This window comes from Schistocerca americana, chromosome 11 (genome assembly GCF_021461395.2).
Source record: "Schistocerca americana isolate TAMUIC-IGC-003095 chromosome 11, iqSchAmer2.1, whole genome shotgun sequence".
Taxonomy (NCBI): domain Eukaryota; kingdom Metazoa; phylum Arthropoda; class Insecta; order Orthoptera; family Acrididae; genus Schistocerca; species Schistocerca americana.
The window spans coordinates 96,723,056-96,745,989 of NC_060129.1; the positions used below are offsets into that span (position 1 = coordinate 96,723,056).

Genomic DNA, 22,934 nt, shown 5'->3' on the forward strand with positions numbered 1-22,934 from the left:
AGATCTCCGGATCTGTCCCCCATTGAGCATGTTTGGGACTGGATGAAGCGTCGTCTCACGCGGTCTGCACGTCCAGCACGAACGTTGGTCCAACTGAGGCGCCAGGTGGAAATGACATGGCAAGCCGTTCCACAGGACTACATCCAGCATCTCTACGATCGTCTCCATGGGAGAATAGCAGCCTGCATTGCTGCGAAAGGTGGATATACACTGTACTAGGCCGACATTGTGCATGCTCTGTTGCCTGTGTCTATGTGCCTGTGGTTCTGTCAGTGTGATCATGTGATGTATCTGACCCCAGGAATGTGTCAATAAAGTTTCCCCTTCCTGGGACAATGAATTCACGGTGTTCTTATTTCAATTTCCAGGAGTGTACATTTCATCATTTACTGATATGTTCTCAACTGTAGTGCATGTGCACTCATGTCACTTGTCAATATAATATTTTTTGCCAGTCTGTTTATTTATTCTGAATATGCTAAAGAATTTTTTCAGTGCCTGTGCACTTTGTTATGTCAAATAATTTGTATATACATTTTTCTGATTTGCTACTATGTTTTGTACTCATATCTTGTCTTTGTCTGAAATGTTTTGTACTCTGTGCATGTGCACCACATTTAATTCATGTATCTAAACATTCTGTAAATTGTACAAGTTGATTAATTAATGAAAAATTTTGCCGCACTTGGCAAGTCCAAATGACTCACCATCGCTGCCAAATTTTTGCCCCCCCCAGTGGAGGGTTATGAAACACGTATGTAACGTAGCAGCGATGGCGAGGCATTGCAGCGTCTCTGACCAGAGAGTATGCGCTTGACCGCGCGAGTGTTACGAGCAGTACTCTGTCAGTAGTCGTTGCGAGCAGTAGCTCTGTTCAGTCGTCGTGGAGTACGCTAGTAGTCGTCATGTAGAGCGGTCGGTCAGTAGTAGCAGCCCAGTGCGGTTTTGTGTGATGTAGTGTGTCGGCAACACTGGTCAAGATGCTGAATAAGGTATACTGTTAATTAAGATAATCATCGGATAATGTAAGGTTTATTTATTGTAATTAATTTTCAACAAGTGCCCCCAATAATAATTTTGATTTCAAAAGCAATATTACATAAAATTTTTATTTAATTGAAGTAACTATTTCGTTCCACTTCCCTTAAACAAAAGTTTCAGTTTTCAGTTAAATAATAAAAAAAAGGGAATATTATTATTTGCAATGGAGTTCCTCCGAGCTGTGCGCAAGAATAAGAGCAGAAATTTGACTAGCTGTTACAATGAGGTAAGAATTTAATTCTGATTTTTGCACAGGGCCAAAGACCGATATTTCGGTTTAATTGAATTTCATTAGCACTGAATTGTTTTTCATTATTTTTGTGGGAGCTTATACCAGAGTCAGATTGCGAATTTCACATTTTTGTTGCCTTTGTCAGTACAGTTCATTGCAGGGAGGTTATTCTTGGCTCATATTCATTTATTATTTCTGTCTTAAAAATTTCAGTGGAGAGGTTACACTTAGCGCAATGATCATTAGCATTTCTAAATAATATTGTCATTTCTGTTTTTAAAATTTCAGTGGAGAGGTTACAAGTTCAGATCCGGCCCAAATTTTCGTGTTTCGCAAACAGCGGCCATGTGTCTGGCTTCGCGAAATTCTAATACATTACCCAATAAATGTAAAACTGTTTCCCATCTACACGAACCTACCGTTATATATAGGGTATGTTTGTCAAGCCCTAACAACTTGTATATCGGAAAAAGAACAGAATAAATGGCGATTTCGTAAGTTTTTCATTACTGTCAGATGTTACACTTGCACATGTTCTGTATAAAGGAGATAACCTAAAGTGAATCGTTACCACTGCCTGGTTGCTTATACTGTTGTAAAACTTGCTGATACTTTACTTTTGTGAAGCACGATGGATGAAGCTTGCGTATCTAGTAGACATGTTGAAATTTGTCGTAAGGCGTGGGCGGATACCTCAGCTGGCAAGAGTGAAGCTTCCACGTTGGCAACCTCATGTGGGGCGTAAACGTCTCAACAGCCAGAATACGCGGGTGTAGTTGACGCTTTGCTGACAGGCGCGGAGGCAAATACTCCGGCTGCGAGGCTGAAACACTGAGGAGACACACAGCCACTGCGAGAGAGAGAGAGCGGTCTGCCACCGGGGAGCGGCCAGCCCGGGCTCCACAGAGGCCGGGACTTCCCCGGGCAGCTGGCGCAGTGCGGCCACACCCGCGGAAAAGAAGTACCTGTTGCTGTGGGGGAGAGGAGTGTGCGGCAGCGAGGCTGACGCGGCGACGTAAAGTGGCCGGAAGTAGCTGTTCTTTTTATTTTTGGATCGCTCTCCAGCTCAGGACTCATTTTGTACTGCTAGATGAAGAATGTCGTATCAGAATCAAAGTTCATCGACAAAGCATGTTCGTCATAAACGATAGTGAAATTTAGATATAGCTCTGTCGTTGCTTAAAAGAGCTATTTTTGTTTCAATTAAATCTTAAGGTAGCTTTAGTAGCTTGCTAACTGTTGACTTTGCTTTAAAGTGACTTCACATTTTTTCAGTAATTACAAAAATGGTTCAAATGGCTCTGAGCACTATGTGACTTAGCTTCTGAGGTCCCCTAGAACTTAGAACTACTTAAATCTAACTAACCTAAGGACATCACACACATCCATGCCTGAGGCAGGATTCGAACTTGCGACCGTAGTGGTGGCGCGGTTCCAGGCTGTAGCACCTATAACCGCACGGCAACCAGGGCCGGCCATTTCCTATTGTACTTCGACGAAACCTGAATAATTGATAGTCATACTTTAAAGTCCTCCAGGAATTACGTTGAATGACGAGCTGCTTAGCGTAATTGTGAAGGTGCTTGGCTGCTAAGCAACAGGTTCTGAGTTCAAACCTTGTGCGGTGTTTAATGTTTATTTTTATTTAAAAACAATATCGAAGTGTCCTCATGAATTTCATTCGTTGAATGTAATTATCTGAAATTTCTAGTGACAACTAAAATCGACCATATGGAAAGTATACGCTATGGACTTTTACCTCTGCAAACTCTTCAAAATTTCGTGCAATGGTTTCCTACACTTAATGCTGCACAATAACTGCGTTGAAAATGGAAACAAAATTGTGATTTACGGGGGGAATGTATCAGTGAAGATGATGTGTTAAAATCAAATTTTTGGGCCAGATAGATTATTATGTGAAATCGAATAAGTGTGTCAAAGCAGTCGGAACAACACGTCTGCACAGGTGAGCAGTGCAGTGATGATAAAATCGCGCACATCGCGGAATGCGGGGAGCACGTCTCTGTAGCAGCGAAAGGGTTAATGCGGCCGTGGTGGCTTTACTTCATAAACTGCGCGCTCCCCCCTAAACGTAAGTTTGCGAACTATACTATACTATGGCGCGGCTTCTCTTGGTGCGTGCAAGTGGCAACGCAGCAATCTCCCGTGTTTGGGCGGGCATGCGCGAGCCGCCAAGATAAAAGAATTAAACTATACCACAAGTAGACACAATGAGGTTCTTCGTAAGCTATTGAGCTCTCTGGTCGCCAATTACTTGTTTAATGAGACACACTGTTTCAGAATTCTGTCACAGTAGCTGTTCCAAAAATGAATGTTAAAATTATAGAGTGTTTTAGCAAGAAGTACAATTAAACCGGTCAACAAGAGAAATGTGGCCGTTACTCACAAATAGTGATGCTTCTTCGAATTAGAAAAGGTTAACAATTCACACAAAAATAAACCGCCAATGTTGCTGTAATTTTGATTGCATCCCATAACCCATCGTATTTTTAACACTGAGCGACTGGAATGGAAACTTAACAAAGGATTTTATTCCTTTCCTTAATCTGAGTAGTATTAAAATGACCAGCGTATCCGTCGGGCAATACGAGACGCACATGCCATATACTGGTTACTGACTTACGGCTTGCAAACTGACAAAATGTGATTCGCGAATAAAACGGTTGTTACTGAGAAAAGTAAACAGTTGATAGGCGACGCAACACATTGCTCAGTGAGCTGAGAATAATGCGCGCGACAGGAATACGGCAGCTGGCCGTGTGTGCTTTGTGAGAGGAAGAGATCACGTCGTTCGAAAGACATTTCATTGGCAATACAGTTCAACAAGTTAAATACATCAAATCACCACAGACTTTCACGATACTCGTACTTTCGAAATAATAACGACCACTACTTCATTTGTGTAGCCTGTTGCATAATTAGTTTATTAATGCCGAGTCCGCAGCTCGTGGTCGTGCGGTAGCGTTCTCGCTTCCCACGCCCGGGTTCGATTCCCGGCGGGGTCAGGGATTTTCTCTGCCTCGTGATGACTGGGTGTTGTGTGATGTCCTTAGGTTAGTTAGGTTTAAGTAGTTCTAAGTTCAGGGGACTGATGACCTCAGAAGTTAAGTCTCATAGTGCTCAGAGCCATTTTTTTATTAATGCTGTGTGTGTGTGTGTGTGTGTGTGTGTGTGTGTGTGTGTGTGAGTATTGTCGTAATGCATGCGATCTAATGCGTAGGATTTGGGTCTAAGAATGTAGTCGCTGTCATGTTCACGCCGGGTACACTCAGCTGTGTAATGTCCCTGAGCTGTCGAAGTCATTTCTAAAGCTGAAGACAGCGTCGTGTTTTATTTCGAGGCTCGTCTAAATGCGCTCGGACCTGCAGCCACAGAACATCGCGTATCCAGTAACATATGTACTGTTCTATGAAGTGAGTAAGCTTTATTTTGCAGTTGTTGCCGGTAGTAATACCTTGAATTCAGTATAAAGAGCGGCAAAGTAGAGACTGGTATTACAATTAAACAGCCGCCCAGAACAAGGTTGTAATAGATAAAACTAATTTCCTTTTTCAGGAAGAAGGAAACATTGTTGCACAAAGGTTTATGCTTCGAAACCCAAAGTTACAATGAAACAAGTGTACTGACTTCGTTATTTGACTAACAAGCACTTGTAAAGGTCATATGTACATTAAACAAATAATTCCAAAAATAATCTTGCTCTACATACCTCATCTCGTGGAGATTTTGCCACTATTGACACCCCTTCTTTGATACTTCTGTACACTACTGGCCATTAAAATTGCTACACCACGAAGATGACGTGCTACAGACGCGAAATTTAACAGACAAAAAGAAGATGCTGTAATATGCAAATGATAAGCTTTCCAGAGCATTCACACAAGGTTGGCGCCGGTGGCTGACATGGGGAAAGTTTCCAACCGATTTCTCATACACAAACAGCAGTTGACCGGCGTTGCCTGGTGAAACGTTGTTGTGATGCCTCGTGTAAGGAGGAGAAATGCGTACCATCACGGGTCCGACTTTGATAAAGGTCGGATTGTAGCCTGTCGCGATTGCGGTTTATCGTATCGCGACATTGTTGCTCGCTTTCGTCGAGATCCAATGACTGTTAGCAGAATATGGAATTGGTGGGTTCAGGAGGGTAATACGGAACGCCGTGCTGGATCTCAACGGCCTCGTATCACTAGCAGTCGAGATGACAGGCATCTTATTCGCACGGCTGTAACGGATCGTGCAGCCACGTCTCGATCCCTGAATCAGCAGATGGGGACGTCTGCAAAACAACAACCATCTGCACGAACAGGTCGACGACGTTTGCATGGACTGTAAGCTCGGGGACCATGGCTGCGGTTACCGTTGACGCTGCATCACACAGGAGAGCCTGCGATGGTGTATGCAACGACTAACCTGGGTGCACGAATGGCAAAACGTCATTTTTCGGATGAATCCAGGTTCTGTTTACAGCATCACGAAGGTCGCATTCATGTTTGGCGACATCGCCGTGAAGACACATTGGAAGCGTGTATTCGTCATCGCCGTACTGGCGTATCACCCGGCGTGATGGTATGGGGTGCCATTGGTTACACGTCTCGGTCACCTCTTGTTCGCATTGACAGCACTTTGAACAGTGGACGTTACATTTCAGATGTGTTACGACCCGTGGATATACCCTTCATTCAATCCCTGCGAAACCCTACATTTCAGCAGGATAATGCACGACCTCGTGTTTCAGGTCCTGCACGGGCATTTCTGGATACAGAAAATGTTAGACTGCTGCCCTGGCCAGCACATTCTCCAGATCTCTCACCAACTGAAAACGCCTGGTCAATGGTGGCCGAGCAACTGGCTCGTCACAATACGCCAGTCACTACTCTTGATGAACTGTGGTATCGTGTTGAAGATGCATGGGCAGCTGTACCTGTACACGCCATCCAAGCTCTGTTTGACTCAATACCCAGGCGTATCAAGGCCGTTATTACAGCCAGAGGTGGTTGTCCTGGGTACTGATTCCTCATTATCTATGCACCGAAATTACGTGAAAATGTAATCACATGTCAGTTCTAGTATAATATATTTGTCCAATGAATACCCGTTTATCATCTGCATTTCTTCTTTGTGTAGCAATTTTAATGGCCAGTAGTGTATTGTTTTCCAGCAGCCGTGAGTCGTTCACGCTTCACGTAACGCCACCCACTCACACGTTGTTTACACAGTTTGCCTCTGTTCGTGTGTTCCTGACGGTGATCTCTGTACTTCCTCCATGTTGAACTTCAGCTGTCAGGTCGTGCCAGCCGTAGGTGCTCGTATTTCGTTTCTTGCCAAACTGCAACATGACTGCTAGGAAATGCCACTAGAACACGAAAAGGAAATACTTCCGGAGTTCGTTCCCACATCAGGCTATTACATCACATGTTGACATCAAGTTCAAAACAAGAAATGGGTCTGCAATTCTTTATCACGTACGGACCGATGGAAATACGTTTGCCGAACTACAACATGGCGGACGATGCAAAGCACATAATTCCGCAGACGCGCTACAGTTCTATACTCAGACACCAGACTTCTTCAGTCATGTCGTGTAGAGGTGACCGGTTTTTGAGCACTGGCTGTAAGAATTGTACTGGTTGTGTTCGCCATCTTACGTACGGATACACCATCGTTCTGCCCAACGCAAACTTGGCAATCTGACGCCAACACAAGAATTAGTAGACAGTTCCGGTATCCCTACCTTGCGCCAATTACTGTTAACAACCTTTTTCCATGTAAAACCCAACTTCTGTAAAAATGAGGGTTGCAAACTTGTTCTGGGCGACTATTCTATGTGCTCAGTTTAATCTCAGAACGAACGAGTTTTCTCGTTGTTTTGGTGATACCGGAAGGCAGCGACATGCAGCTTTGACCTTTATACAGGTCATGATGTATGTAGGATAGATTCAGCTTGCTATTAAGGGGCAGAACAGAAACGAGAGAGAATTACGGGTTCCCTCAGAAATGCTTTTTTACGAAACAGATGTTATTGTACGTTAAGAAGTCGAACTATGACAGTGTTGACGATGAAATAGGTAATATAGCTTGGAGTACGTGCTTGCTGAGTAAAATACCCTCGTATTTCTGGTCGATCCGTGCTCTAGAATGCAGCCGATGTAATACTGCAATAATTACCAACGGAGAGGGGACCCTGTCAGTTTCGGATAGTATCACAGCGGGCATTAGTGCCAACTACAATACTAATCTCCACAAGATTTCTCTTGATATTGTCTTTTCACTCCTGTTGCGCTCGCGAATGGCGCGTGGGTAGGGTGACCCTCGGTAAGGCGTCTTTATTGGCCGCAGTTTCTCGATTTTTCTCGTCGACGTCATTTCGCTGCAAGCCTGGAAGCGTCGAGGAGACGCGTGGCACGGCGGAACAGCGGTTTGTGGGCAGGAAGCGGGCGTCCGCGCAGTGCAGACAACTGCGAGTCGCCAGTCCAGGGTCAGCGGGTGACGTCACGCGGCGAGGCTGTTGGAAACCGGCTGCTGCGAGCACACCGGTGAGGGGGGGGGGGGGAGGGAGTGGAGGTAGCAGCGAGACTGACGTCACGGCGCAGCGAAGAACGGCTTCGGTGAACAAAGTACCCACCACCACATTCCGCAAAATCGTCTCACGTTTGGATCTGTAGGTGGTTACTTAGTTTCACTACATGCCCCATCACAATATTAATTTTGTGGTGCTTTATGTTTACATTTGATTGATACACGAGAAGTGTGTTGGAAAAGAGCACCGTAACGTATTACGGTTATGCACGTGACGGTATACAGTTACATTCATGACGGTGCATTTTGTGTGCTTCATATCGTTCGAAAGCGATGTTTCACGCTGAGTCGGAAAACATTGGGGGCGTAAAAATGTGTACGCCACAGGAAGTTTTTAGGCAGAAGAACGTTTCCTTCAGCTTGTATAAATCATACAGGAGTGTACAAGTTGGCATAATTTCACAACAGTAATTGTATAAACTTTTCGTTCCGGTATAGATACAGTAAAAGTTCTCTGTGGACTGGCGCGGACACACTCACACACACACACACACACACACACACACACACTCTTATTAGAGTGGTCCTACAACGGTTTAGTTTTTACCGACTGAGCTGTGGAGCCATGGAAACGGACTGACGTGGCTGTGTTGGCCGGGAGATTTGCACGCGGGGTTGTTCGGCGGGTAGGAGAAAGCCGTCCCGTTTCACGCGACTCGGCCGATCTGCCCGGCGGTGGAGATGAGCTGAAGTTATGGGGGCGGCGCAGACACCCAGACCCCGAGAGAAGGAAACTAGCGACTCTGTCGGGAATCGAACCTGGGACGCTAACCACAGACTGCAGACACTGCAGCACCGACCGCGAACATGAGTCGCTGTAGGATGTGCTGTGTGGGACGCTCCTCGCCTCTTCCCTGCTAGACGGGGTCAGGTCAGATAAGGTGAGGAACTCGAAGTCTCCAGGGGGTGCGGACCTTACACTGTACGCGTCGTCTAGGAAGGTATTGCCCCAAATTTCAATCCGGAAGAGGGTGAAAAGGGGAATGAAGGATGTTCTGAAAACTGGAAACTGCTTTCTCAGTCAGAAAATAATTAAAAAAAATACGTATTTCTGTTTTGCTGAAAATGCAGCCCCAAAGGGAGTCAGATTGTTGTTGTTGTGGTTTTCAGTCCTGAGACTGGTTTGATGTAGCTCTCTATGCTACTCTATCCTGTGCAAGCTGCTTCATCTGCCAGTACGTACTGCAGCCTACATACTTCTGAATCTGCTTAGTGTATTCACCTCTTGGTCTCCCTCTACCATTTTTACCCTCCACTGCCCTCCAGTACTAAATTGGTGATCCCTTGATGCCTTAGAACATGTCCTACCAACCGATCTCTTCTTCTTGTCAAGTTGTGCCACAAACTCTTCTTCTCCCCAATTAAATTCAATACCTCCTCATTAGTTATGTGATACACCCATCTAATCTTCAGCATTCTTCTGTAGCACCACATTTCGAAAGCTTCTATTCTCTTCTTGTCCAAACTATTTATTGTCCATTTTTCACTTCCATACATGGCCACACTCCATACAAATACTTTCAGAAACGACTTCCTGACACTTAAATCTATACTCGATGATAACAAATTTCTCTTTTTCAGGAACGCTTTCCTTGCTATTGCCAGTCTACATTTTATATCCTCTATACTTCGACCATCATCAGTTATTTTGCTCCCCAAATAGCAAATCTCCTTTACTACTTTTAAGTGCCTCATTTCCTAATCTGATTCCCTCAGCATCACCCGACTTTATTCGACTGCATTCCATTATCCTCGTTTCGCTTTTGTTAATGTTCATCTTATATCCTCATTTTAAGACACTGTCAATTCCGTTTAACTGCTCTTGCAAGTCCTTTGCTGTCTCTGACAGAATTACAATGTCATCGGCAAACCTCAAAGTTTTTACTTCTTCTCCATGAATTTTAATACCTACTCCGAACTTTTCTTTTGTTTCCATTACTGCTTGCTCAATATACAGATTGAATAACATCGGGGAGAGGCTACAACCCTGTCTATCTCCTTTCCCAAGCACTGCTTCCCTTTCATGCCCCTCGACTCTTATAACTGCCATCTGGTTTCTGTACAAATTGTAAATAGCCTTTCGCTCCCTGTATTTTACCCCTGCCACCATCAGAATTTGAAAGAGAGTATTCCAGTTAACATTGTCAAAAGCTTTCTCTAAGTCTACAAATGCTAGAAACATAGGTTTGCCTTTTCTTAATCTTTCTTCTAAGATAAGTCGTAAGGTCAGTATTGCCTCACATGTTCCAACATTTCTACGGAATCCAAACTGATCTTCCCCGAGGTCGGCTTCTACCATTTTTTCCATTCGTCTGTAAAGAATTCGCGTTAGTATTTTGCAGCTGTGACTTATTAAACTGATAGTTCGGTAATTTTCACATCTGTCAACTCCTGCTTTCTTTGGGATTGGAATTATTATATTCTTCTTGAAGTCTGAGGGAATTTCGCCTGTTTCATACATCTCGGTCACCAGATGGTAGAGTTTTGTCAGGAATGGCTCTCCCAAGGCTGTCAGAAGTTCTAATGGAATGTTGTCTACTCCCAGGGCCTTGTTTCGGCTTATGTCTCACAGTGCTCTGTCAAACTCTTCACGCAGTATCATACCTCTCATTTCATCTACATCCTCTTCCATTTCCATAATATTGTTCTCCAGAACATCGCCCCTTTATAGGCCCTCTGTATACTCCTTCCACCTTCCACCTTCCTGCTTTCCCTTCTTTGCTTAGAACTGGTTTTCCAACCGAGCTCGGGATAGAGACTAGATATAGCTAGGTGTTTGAGATACAAGTTATATGTGTCAAAGGGGGCCACGCATTGCTACTAATGGCCGTAACTGTGAACGTCATTTGGTGGTTAAAGTGATTTTTTAAAATGAAATCCTAATATTGGAGTTAAGATTAGAAAGATTTTACGTGGAAAATGATAAATTATTGGTCATGGCAAGGTTCAGTGCAGGTCGAACAAGCAAATACGTCTTCAGATCTAGCATGGATTAACTCTGAATATAGGAGGGATACAGCAGAATACAATGTTAGATACAAACCAGAAGAGGTGTCCTGAGGGAAGAACAGGCGAGGGACTCGCTCAGTGACTTGCAAACCAGTGATCTCAGGTTTATTTATACATGTTCTGTCTTCCAAACGTCCAAATCACATTTATACTTAATGATTCATTTATTTTTTCCAATAAACATGTTAACTGAAACATAAAGGCCAAATCTCTTCTCGATTTTCCATATCCAACGTCACTAATTGGAATTTCCATGAAACAGAAGACAACTTGAGAATGACCTATAATTATCTGTAAGACCTTCATTATTGGTAATGATAAATGATCCTTTATGCGCCTTCCAGTTTGTATCTAACATTGAATTTTGCTGCATCTTCCGTATTGTGAATTAATCCATACTAGAACGAAAAACATGATTTTATCTTCATTGAACCTAGCCACGACCTTGAATTATGTGCCATTTTATTCCTGGAATTTGCTGCTCCTTTAAATTTTGAATGAAAAACTTGGTTTCCCATTCTAAACATCACTTTGACCTCCAAATGACCTTGAAAATCACGTTCGAGGTTGTGTCAATTAGTAGCAATGGTAGACCCTTTATGGCACCTACAACTTTCATCTAAAGCACCTTGCTATATCTCATCTCTATCCCGATCCATTACCCTTTATAAATTAAACATGAATCTGCACAAGGTGAGCACGGAAAGATGTTTTATCGATGCTTCAGCAGTAGTGGTGCTCCTCTTAGAGTATTGACGCATTAACGGAATACAGAGAGGTCTTCTTTCCGCACCGTTAATGACCAAAGTGGTTCAAGTAATGGCGACTAGGGAACTGCTCCTGAGAAAGGCCGACAGCCGATTGCGCCCCAGACTGTTGAAGAAGTTGCTGCTGCCGTGGCTGAGAATGCTGGCCGCGATGTGCGACTCCCACGCAGTGCGCGAGCTGTGTCGCGGCAGCTGGACATCCCACGGCCCGCCGTTCGCGAAGCGCCGTGAACAGCCGTGGAATGGTACCTCTAGGGCGGTTCCAGGCTGTCGTGGATGCAGGTGGTCTTCACACTGACCGAAGTTCGTAACGTGGAATGCAAACACTGAACGCAATTAACGACGTTTACCCTCTCATGTGGAAATTAAAATGCGATTTTTAATTGGTTTGTTCACTGTTGCTATTCCCCATGTCCTCACAAATGTTTCAACGTTGTTTCATTGCTCTACCATGGCTCACTTTTCATGGGAGCCCTCTCGTGCGGTGACTGTAACTACAACCCCCCCCCCCTCCTACCCCCCCCCCCCCCCCCACACACACACCAAAAGTTTAGCGGTTCCCAGAACTCCTCAAGATAGACGTTCACTGTTGATATCGTATCACAGACACAGTCCCTTTGACTGTTCAGAGACGTCACCAAACCAACCCAAAAATGTAAACAACGATGCATGGGCAGCGCCTATTAGACGCAGGGGGTCCGACAGCCAATCAGTTCCAGCCATTCCACCTGGAAGGAAGTACACGGCTCGTGTTCTATGTAGTTCAGCCATGCCTAGACGGTAAATACCGCGGTTCGATCGCGTCCTCATTGTCGCTTGGTGCCGGGAAGGGCTCTCAACAAGGAAAGTGTCCAGGCGTCTCGGAGTGAACCAAAGCGATGTTGTTCGGACATACACGAGATACAGAGAGACAGGAACTGTCCATGACGTGCCTCGCTCAGGCCGCAGTGCGTGACCGCTGCCTACGGATTATGCGTCGCAATAACTCTGACAGCAACGCCACCATGTTGAATAATGCTTTTCGTGCAGCCACAGGACGTCGTGTTAAGACTCACTGTGCGCAATAGACTGCATGATGCGTAACTTCACTCCCGACGTCCACCGCGACGTCCATCTTTGTAACCACGAGACCGTGCAGCGTGGAACAGATGGGCCCAACAACATGCCAAATGGAACACTCAGGATTGGCATCACGTTCTCTTCACTGATGAGTGTCGCATATGCCTTCAATCAGACAATTGCCCGAGACGTGTTTGGAGACAACCCGGTCAGTCTGAACACCTTAGGCACACTGTCCAGCGAGTGCAGCAAGGTGGAGGTTCGCTGCTGTTATGGGGTGGCATTACGTGGTGGGCCGACCGACGTATGCCGCTGGTGGTAACGGAAGGCGCCGTAACGGCTGTACGATACGTGAATGCTATTCTCCGACCGATAATGCAGCCATATCTGTAGCATATTGGCGAGGCATTCGTCTTGATGGACGACAATTCGCGCCCCCATCGTGTAGATATTGTGAATGACTTCCATCAGGATAACGACATCGCTCGACTAGTGGCGAGCACGTTCTCCAGACATGAACCCTACCAAACATGCCTGGGACTGATTGAAAAGGGCTGTTTATGGAGGACGTAACCCACCTACCACACTGACGGATCTACGCCGAATCGTCATAGAGGAGGGGGACAATCTGGACCAACAGTGCCTTGATGAACTTGTGGATGGTATGCCACGACGAATACAGGCATGCATCAATGCAAGAGGACGTGCTACTGGGTATTAGAGGTATTACAATCTGGACCACCACCTCTGAAGGTCTCGCTCTGTGGTGGTACATCATGCAATGTGTGGCTTTCATGAGCAATAAAAAGGGCGGAAATGATGTTCATGTTGCTGTCTACTCCATTTTTCTGTACAGGTTCCGGAACTCGCGGAACCCAGGTGAGGCAAGACTACTTTTGATTCTTAGTTTGCGAGATCAACGATTCTTCAGTTTGGCTTTTGTTGAAGTTAGAATTTTGCCTCGTGTAGGTTTTTCAGAGGCACTTAGTATACAGACAAACGTACGACCAAAAACTCGTGGCAAAGTCAGTAGAATGGGAAACCAGTCAGAGTAGCAAATTTTTACTTTTAATTTATTCGATGACTAATTTCGGGCCGAGACCCATTTTCAAATCATCATAAGTCAAAAATAGCATTTACGAACATGTCAAAAATGTTTGTTGCATATTGGTATTTTCGGAAATGCCATCTCCGATTATGTTATGAAGATTTCAAAATGGGTCTCGGCTCGAAACTGCTCATCGAATGAATAAAATGTAAAAATTTACAACTTGGGCTGGTTTTTTATGTACTGATGAATAGTAGTTGTTGCCCTAAGGTACTGCAGCGTGCTGGAAGTTCGCAAAAGAAAATGTGTTTGTAAGGTGCAGTAGCTGCTGTTAATTTTTTCCAGAGGAAATCTGTTTCTCACATGTATAACACTCCGGAATGATTGCAGCTTACCGTACTTCAGACATTTGGTGGGTGATTTGGTAAATGTAATCTATACGTCTTGACTTTTGACTAGCTTTTTCCACTCAACTGATTAGTCATTCGACGTCTCTTCACTGACAAGGGGTCTGACTTTGAGACACCTACAGGTTTTAAGCAGTCCTTTAAGGACGATGTCTGCATACAGGGAAAAAAACCAAATGACGAAAACTGACGTTTGATAGACACACAGCCGTCCATTTATGTAGCCTCACAGTTGCATTTGTGTGCGCTGATGAAGTGATGACGTTCAGAGGGAGCACATGGTCGTAATAAGGACTGAAAAAGCCACACTATGGGTTTCTTCCAGTATTTAACGACCTTTAAGTTCTAAATGTTCCTTTCAGCTCTGCAGGAAGTTTCAGTACAGTAATGCAATGTCTATAGTTACCGCGGATGGATGATGTATTGTATTGCTCATAATTACGGACTCGTTATGTATTAGCCGAGTTGTTTACGTGTGAGCAGCAACGCCCTTACATTTATTGGAGGAACCAATCAGTTACAGTCCCTTAAAAGATAGTGTGATTCTTCCTCCTCCCAAACTGAGTCTCATTTATCTACACCCTTGTAACGACTGAAGTGCATGGCAGTGGGTACATCGATCGTATCACTTGTTAGGAGTTTCTCATGGTCCATTCACGTTCAGGGGTGTGTGAAGAATCATTAAAGTGCCTCTGTGTGTGTGTGTGTGTGTGTGTGTGTGTGTGTGTGTGTGTGTGTGCAGTATTCAGTCTAAACTTGTCTTCGTGATCTGTGCGAGAGCAATACGAATGGAGTTGTGATGTATTCGCAGAGTCAGGATTTGACGTTGGCTCTACAGGCTTTCTAAATGTGGTTTTATGGAATATTGTCTCCTCCAAAAATCACCTGCACCCAGTGCAGTCCTTAGCTCCTCGAAAAGCATGCAGAATGACAAAATTCTGGGCTGATTTAACAATTGCGGCATTCCAATAAACCTTGAAAACAAAAGTCAGTGAAATCACTCACCCAGACTCAGTATAGAAACATTCCTATAATGCATATAATGTCTCGTAATCTGTACGAAACACGCCGCGCAGTGTTTGTGTACGAAATAAAATGTTCACGTGCGAATATCTCCTAAAATAAATCACTCACAAATCTCAAGCTCTCACAAAATATTCAGTACTGTAGCCGCTCTTTGTCAACGGCAAGAGAAGCAATAAAACGCGCAAATTTCTTTATTTTGGAATAAATTTGATCAGCGCGATTTAACACAGGCGTTTACCAGAAGACTTAATTGACTCCTAGATAGGAGGCACAAAGCCATACTCGTACGCACGGGATATGCTTAATTCCTATTGGCTAATATGTTAAACAGCCAATCAGATCATTTCGAGCACTTGTATACTTCAGCTATTTTTATGTCAGCCAATCAGATTACTGCAGGTGATTTAGACGAGAAATCATGTAATTCCGAAACTAAATAATGAAGACAAAATTAGATTCCATTCCGCAACATAAATTACTTACAAATTTAATACTCAACCCCCCTTCTGGCTGCCTTTTACAAAATCAACCTAAGTCGGGCATACGCCAAAAATTCTACTATTGTACAAGAAACTTTCTCACATATAGATTTACTTAATTTCCATAAAATTTCAATGTATGTCCTCAGACCCTGCAAAACACTTAAATAACCAAAACACTATGAAATAATTATTTTCCAAAGTACTTTTTATTTAGTCAGAAATCTGTTGCAATGAAACGAAAGAAAATTCCAGGCAATTAGATCTTGTGGACGTGTACTTCTGGTTGTAGTTTCAGTTGATGCTATAGATGAATCCATCACAGTCGTCCCTTAGGTAAAAATTTATATCTCTGAAAGTACTGAAGTTATTCACTTGAAATCAGCTGTGCCAGCGCGAGAACCAAAATTCTGCTCTCCTCCCAGCTCCGTGGTATGCTACGCTTTCGATGTAAGATGACAATTCGTAATATTTAGCTACATTGCAAACCCAGAGAGTGGTTGAAAAAGTGTTCATACAGCTGACATGGCCAGTTTCATCTGGTTGTTTCGTTCAACTGATAAAACTGACCGAGTGAATAAACAGTCGATTAGCCACTCACGTCTTGCTGCATCAGTGACCTGCCCGTCATCCGTGTACTGCTTGCCGTGGAGTGCATCCTTCGTCGGACCAAACAGACGGAAGTCGGAAGGTGCGAGGTGCGAGATGCGGGTTGTTCAGCTCTGAGTGATCCACCGGTCACCTTGAAGGAGAGCACGTTCCCACATCGCAGGAGTCACAGCCGTCTGCAGCTGACCGACACGCGGGGGTCGGCCAGATATGCACCACCTTGCTGCGACGATGGCGCTGCTAGGCTAGGCGTTGATCACCAGTGAGCTCTTCTGACGATGACAGACACCTCGCACTACGACTCGCGGTGCTTCTGTTCACTGCCAACTCTCCTCAGACATTCTTGAAGCTGATATGAAGATCTCCGATGCTGTGGTTTTCATCCGAAAGAAACTCGTGACAGCTCTTAGCTTGGGTCGCACCTCCTTTACAGACGCCATTTTGGAGGCTGCATACAGTGCTGTCAGCTGATGGAATTCCATGAATCTGTAGAGGCTGAAGCGGGAATATTCCACGATGTCTCACAAATTCCGCATTTTCCCAACAGAAATTGGCCGAGAAAAAAGTGTAGCGTTGCAGATCGAACGCCCCCGTAATTTTATAAGTAGCTCAGTTGGACGATGATTGTGCTTACGTATTTTAATCTGGGTCCTCCATCTTGGTGTGGCTAGATTCTTCACAATGCCTGTCTTCGTCTCGGCATCTGGTAGCAAGAAATGCGTGTGTTTGAGAATAACTCCTCCCTAGATTTCTCCCTGACGTCACTGGAAATTTGTTTAATATCGTTCTCGGCCGAAAACACTAACATCTTATTGCCGTCTGAGCTGCACAGTGAAGTGGCTACCACAGCCAGGACAGACACACAGCCAAACCAGTTACAGAAGTACTGGCCTGCACGTCAACTGGCTCCGAAAATGACGAAGAGATTAAGGAAATGCTTTTTGAGAGAAAAGAAATTGGTCAGATCGTTAAACGAGATGAAAACTTGTGATGGGGCACTCGAAATCGATAGGCAGAATACGAAGCGGAAGAAAAGTTGGAGGAGAAAAGAATTGAAGTAAGGGAATGTAAGGGGAAGCTGCCTGCCAGAATTTCGCACAGAGCACAATTTAACCACTAACAGTTGGTTTGAATCATGAAAGACAATTGTGTACACGCTAGGAGTCAGAATGCACCTCATTATTTCAGACGTACTACATAGTCCAAATATTTACTATTACTTAACAAGTAAAAATGTGCTCGGATGGAACCCTGCTTCTCTCATAATGACTCTGGAAATTGCTAATGTCCATTCCAATCAGCTGGAAATTTATTTCCTGAACCAGAGATTACGAGTTGCAATTTTCATGTTAATCAACGACGTGGAAAGAAGTCCCCTCTTAACGAAACGAAGAAAGACATTGTTATCTAACAATCTATTCAGAGTACGATATATTGTCTTAGAAATATTGGATCATGGTTGGCTGTCTATTTAGAAAATACTGTCTGAAAAATTAGTTTCGTCGATTATGTGACTATTTCTGGACTAGTTGGTTGATAAAGACCAGATGCCATCAGACATGTGGAATTACAGTGGAAGGCCCCATCACATCGAAAAAGCCTCTGAGGGGTGGAAGAAAGTGATCTATTAATATCGAAAGCTCAGCCAAATGTTTACTCATTAATAAAAAACATTCGAGAGGGCGTAGAGTGCTTTTGCTGATTAATTTCGAATTTCGATGGAAAAAGAATAAAGAAGATTGCAATTCATACTGATGAGGCGACTGTAAAGATTCCAAATTGATGGCACCGTGAAATCGTTTGACTTGTGTGACCCACAAAAGGAAATTACACTGTAGAAGAAAAAATCACCACCATTGGAAATTATATAAATAGTGAAAAGTAGTTTAATGCACGTCGTACTCATTGGAAAGCTTGTAAACAACTTTAATGATGGACGAAATGAGACCACTTCCTCATGGTTTTCCTGGGAAATGAGACACACAGCTAAATACCTGTTGGAATTTGTGGAACATTCGGTAATGAAGACCGGTATGGCTACCTTAAAGGTCATGCCTCTTCTAGGGCACCATCACGGCACTCCAACGAGAGAGACTCTATGAAGAAAAACCTGTGTGGGTGGACAGCAAACAGAAAACCGGTGCAGAAGACACAAATGACAAGCAGCCACATCCACTGATTGGCCCTCTGTCTGCAGACCTGCTGCAGACCACTGCATGGTGTGTGGTCGAACCATTGTCCTCCCGAATGTGAGCCCAGAGTGTCTCACCGCCGCGCCCCGCATGTCCAGTCCACTACTTGCATTTCACACACGTTTCTCTGCCGGTTACATGGCGCCGACACGCACGAAGATTGTGTCTCCAAAATATGCTGAAGGTGATCGGGACCATGGCTCTCTGTCTACTAATAATTCACACGCTATCCCGCTCAGTATCTTGGCAAATTTGTGATTACTTAGAAAACCGTTTGAGTGAAAGAATCCGTGAAATCTCAGTGTAAACTACAGTCGTGTTGCGAGTGTCACAATAAAGTAGAATACTACACCACTGATCTCAGGATACATTAAAGATGTATAAGACAATGACGTCAGATTCTTAGACGAGGAACATATCGATGCTCGAAGACTGTATGGAAATGTAAACGACTTTACAGCTTTTACCGCTTCGTTTATTTACATGCGGCACCACTTGGATGTAGGAAAATACGGTAACAATACCTGTAAACAACAGTAAAAGTCGTTCATTATGCGATTACAACGCCAGTGTCCAAAGTTTTGAGCCTATAACATTGAGTGCATACTCGGAATGGGGAGGCGAAAAAACCACATAGCGATGTAAAACGGAAGCAAATGTACAATTAACTAATGAGGGATGGGAAAGGAAGACTTGGGTTGGTCGGGTGGCTTCCAGAAGCCTGCAGTTTACGTGTTGGCCTGCGACCCTGCGCTGACCTCCGGCGCTACGCTCTGTTCAACACTGCCTCGGCGTCTCCATCCACGTCGAGCTGGCGTGACAGAAGCCTTGGGACGAATTCTTAGGCGCTCTCCTGGCACCGTAACGGTCCGGCAGACGTCTTACGCTGGTGGAATGGAGATGCTAAGTCGGCACGTTTCGAAAAAAGTGGACGCCGTGCTCGCGAAACCCACTTGTCTGAATTTCGGAAACCAGTTTACACTGTAGGGTGTGGAACTATTTCACTGACTCCGTCGTTTGCCCCTCATACGACCAGGAGAGTCAAGAGTGATATCGGAGCTGTGATAGAGCTTACTTTGGTTTAGCCATGACGTATCAGTCATCTAATAAGTATCCGAACGTTCTGTGGGGCAAAGATGCTATACAAACACGTCCACGCCAAAAGGAGATACAAATACATATTTGTGTGAAAGTTCCACAACACACGTTCTGGAAATGGAGGCAACGAGTTTCCTTCCTAAACTGCTCAACCTGGAAATACCTTGGTACACCATAGCTCGCAACAATCGGATAAAATGGCGACATGATTTATGATTGTATTATGCAGCATTCTTTACGACAGAGGTGGGCGCTGCATCTTTTTCTTAAGAAAGAAGACGCAGATATCAATCTGTTCAACAGAGATTTAAACATACCAATGAATTTAGACTGTTACAGTGGTTCAAAACGGTTCAAATGGCTCTGAGCACTATGGGACTTAACATCAGAGGTCATCAGTCCAATAGAACTACTTAAACCTAACTAACCTAAGGATATCACACACATCGATGCCAGAGGCAGGATTCTAACCTGCGACCATAGCAGGCGCGCGGTTCCGGATTGAAGCGACTAGAACCGCTTGGCCACCATGGCAGGTCAAGTGTAATCGTGCCTGCCCTGAGAAATTCACCAAGGAAACCGATTTCTGCTTTACATGTACATTGCTTCTGATGAGGTGTCACGGATCTGAGGAACCTAAGATAAGGAGGAAGAAAATTTTTCTCAGAGGTGGTACGAGCTTGGATTTAAATATGTCGTGTAACTTCAGGGCTGAAAGAAGTTTGTTGCTTTGCCAATTTTTTTGCTATGACATAAATAAACCATGTTTTGACTGAGAACGATAACATTTGTAGAAGGTGAAAGCAGTCTATCATAGTACGACGCTGGTAGTTACAAACCTTAGGTGATCACGAAGCAGTACGGACCCTTTTCATTTGAAGGAAACTGGTGACGTTGCAATTGATTTAGGCTGTACAACACTTTAATAGCCGTTGTTTCATATAGGTCTGGATGCGCCTCGTACAAGTGTTGAGGGTGCAGTGTGAGGGCTGCTCAGTGGCACTGTGTTTCAGGACCATCCACCATGTCGGCAGTTACGGAGGTTCAGAACACCACAACTGAGGCCCTGGCCGCCCTGCTAGACGGGGGTGAAGACGCCCTGGTAACACTAGTGGCGGGCGAGACGAGGGTGGCGGCTCACAGGGCGGTGTTGGCGGCCGCGAGCCCAGTGTTCAAAGCTATGTTCGCGCACAACATGCTGGAAGCCAGCTGCGGCCAGGTGAGCATCGACGACGTGGAGGGCCCGGTGCTCAGGCTCCTGGTGGCCTACACATATACCCTGCAGGCCCCCCAGCTGCCCGACACGGCCCCCCAGCTGCTGGCGGCGGCCGACAAGTACGGCTTGTCGGCCCTGAAGGCTGCCTGCGAGCGGCAGCTGATCTTGCAGTTGGCCGTCGAGACCGCAGCGGCGACGGCCGTCAGGGCTGTGAGGCACTCGTGCCCGGACGCCACCAGGGCTGCCGTCGCCTTCATAAAGGACCACCCGCAGGTGATGGCCACACGGGGCTGGGCAGACGCTGTGCTCGAGTACCCGCAAGAGGTGATTGAAGTCAGCAGAATGCTCGGTGAGCCACCAGCAGAAGCCAGGTAAGCACGATTCCCTTTTTGGCAGTGCTACTGTGAATTTGACGTCGTCCTTGCTTTGTTTCGTCGTGGGTTTCTTTGCTGCCTACATTGCATAGCACCTTAACGTCATCTACTTACTAGTCGTCGGTAAGTCTCTCATTGTTTACACTTCTTCTGCTTCTTATCAATTTCGCCTTTCTCTGATTTACTCTGATTCCATATTCTGTACTCATTAGACTGTTCATTCCATTCAGCAAACCCTGTAATTCTTCTTCACTGTCACTGAGGGAGTCAGTCATCAGCAAATCTTACATCAATTCACCCTGAATTTTAATTCCACTCTTCAATCTTTCCATTATTTCCGTCATCGCTTCTTCGATGTATAGATTGAACATCCCTGTCTGACACTCTTTTTAATCTGAGTACTTCATTCTTGGTCTTCCACTCTTATTTTACCTTCTTGCCTCTTGTACATATTGCAAATTACTCGACTTCTCCTATAGCTTACATGTATTTTTCTCAGAATTTCCAACATCTTGCACCACTTGATGTTGCTGAACGCTTTCTCCAGGACCACGAATCCTATGAACGTCACTTCAATTTTCTTTTCCATTCTTCTGTATATTGTCCTCATTGGCAACTGGGATGCTTGAGCTGTTAAGCTGATTGTGCGATAATTCTCACACTTCACTGCTCTTGCAGGTTTCCAAATCGTGCAGATGATATTTCTCTCAGTCAGATTGTATATTGCCAGACTCATACATTCTACACACCAGTGAGAATAGACCTTTTGCACCTCCCCCAATGATTTTAGAACTTCTGACTGAATGTTGTCTATACCTGATGCCTTCCCCCCCTGCGGGTTCGGGGGTAAGAATAGGCCCGCGGTACTCCTGCCTGTCGTAAGAGGCGACTAAAAGGAGTCTCAAACGTTTCGGCCTTATGTGATGGTCCCCTGTCGGGTTTGACCTCCATATCTCAAAATTTTCCGAAGAGCGAGCCGATTGGGGAAGGGCGCCTTACTTGGTGCATTGTGTCCATCTTGCGTTGAGAACTTTCGCCAGCTTCTTCGTCGTTGCGTTGCAGTGCTGCCCGCTCTACATCTCATGGGCATGGATACGCTCCGGCGTGCACTTTCTGCCAAGCGATGTGCAGGGCCACTTTCTGCACTGACGGCGACCATGGACCACATGTCACCTAACATCCAGCACGGTAGCCAGTCCGTTGTGGTGGGGCCGCCATGTACCCTGTTGGTTGTAGCCCCCTGACAACACAGGGATCGCTCTACTGATGCCTGCGCCGTTAACTCCCCTTGTATGCCAAGGAGTAGATGCCCATCTCCCTGGGGCATCGGGACTCCCGGCAATGGCCATCCTGCCAGGTGGCCTTTGCTGTGACTGGGTGGCGCCCGTGGGGAGGGCCCGTGGTCGGAGTAGGTGGCATCAGGGTGGATGACATGCAATGAAGCGTGGCACATCTTCTCTTGTTGGTGGCCAGCCACCAGCAGTCTCTAAGCGTTCGAGGGCCCATTTTAAAGGTAACGTTCATGACCCCAAATCGTTCCCCTCCCTTGCCACACCATGGGAGGAACGAAAGGCTATGAATGAGAGCGACAGGTATTCGCCCCGGTATCTCGTCTGTACCAGAGCTGACGGGGAATCGTTTGTGTCTGTGAAGCCTCAGTTCTTTGTCGATCATTTAGAGGACAAGTTCGGGGAGGTGGAGGGCTTGTCCAAGATGCGGTCACGGTCAGTCTTAATAAAAACGGCATCCTCTGCCCAGTCACGAGCCTTGCTCGCTTGTA

At 45.2% G+C, this 22,934-nt stretch overlaps 1 protein-coding gene across 2 annotated transcripts in view; it reads left to right on the plus strand.

Moving 5' to 3' along the window:
• Nucleotides 1-22,934, plus strand: part of LOC124554195 (ankyrin-3-like) — a 78,067-nt gene that overhangs the window by 42,013 nt on the left and 13,120 nt on the right. For both annotated transcript variants that reach the window (XM_047128263.1, XM_047128262.1), the window contains exon 2: nt 20,578-21,151. In XM_047128263.1, the coding sequence (XP_046984219.1) occupies nt 20,589-21,151 (563 nt within the window). In that variant the 5' untranslated portion in view covers nt 20,578-20,588. The remainder of the gene's footprint in view (nt 1-20,577; nt 21,152-22,934) is intronic.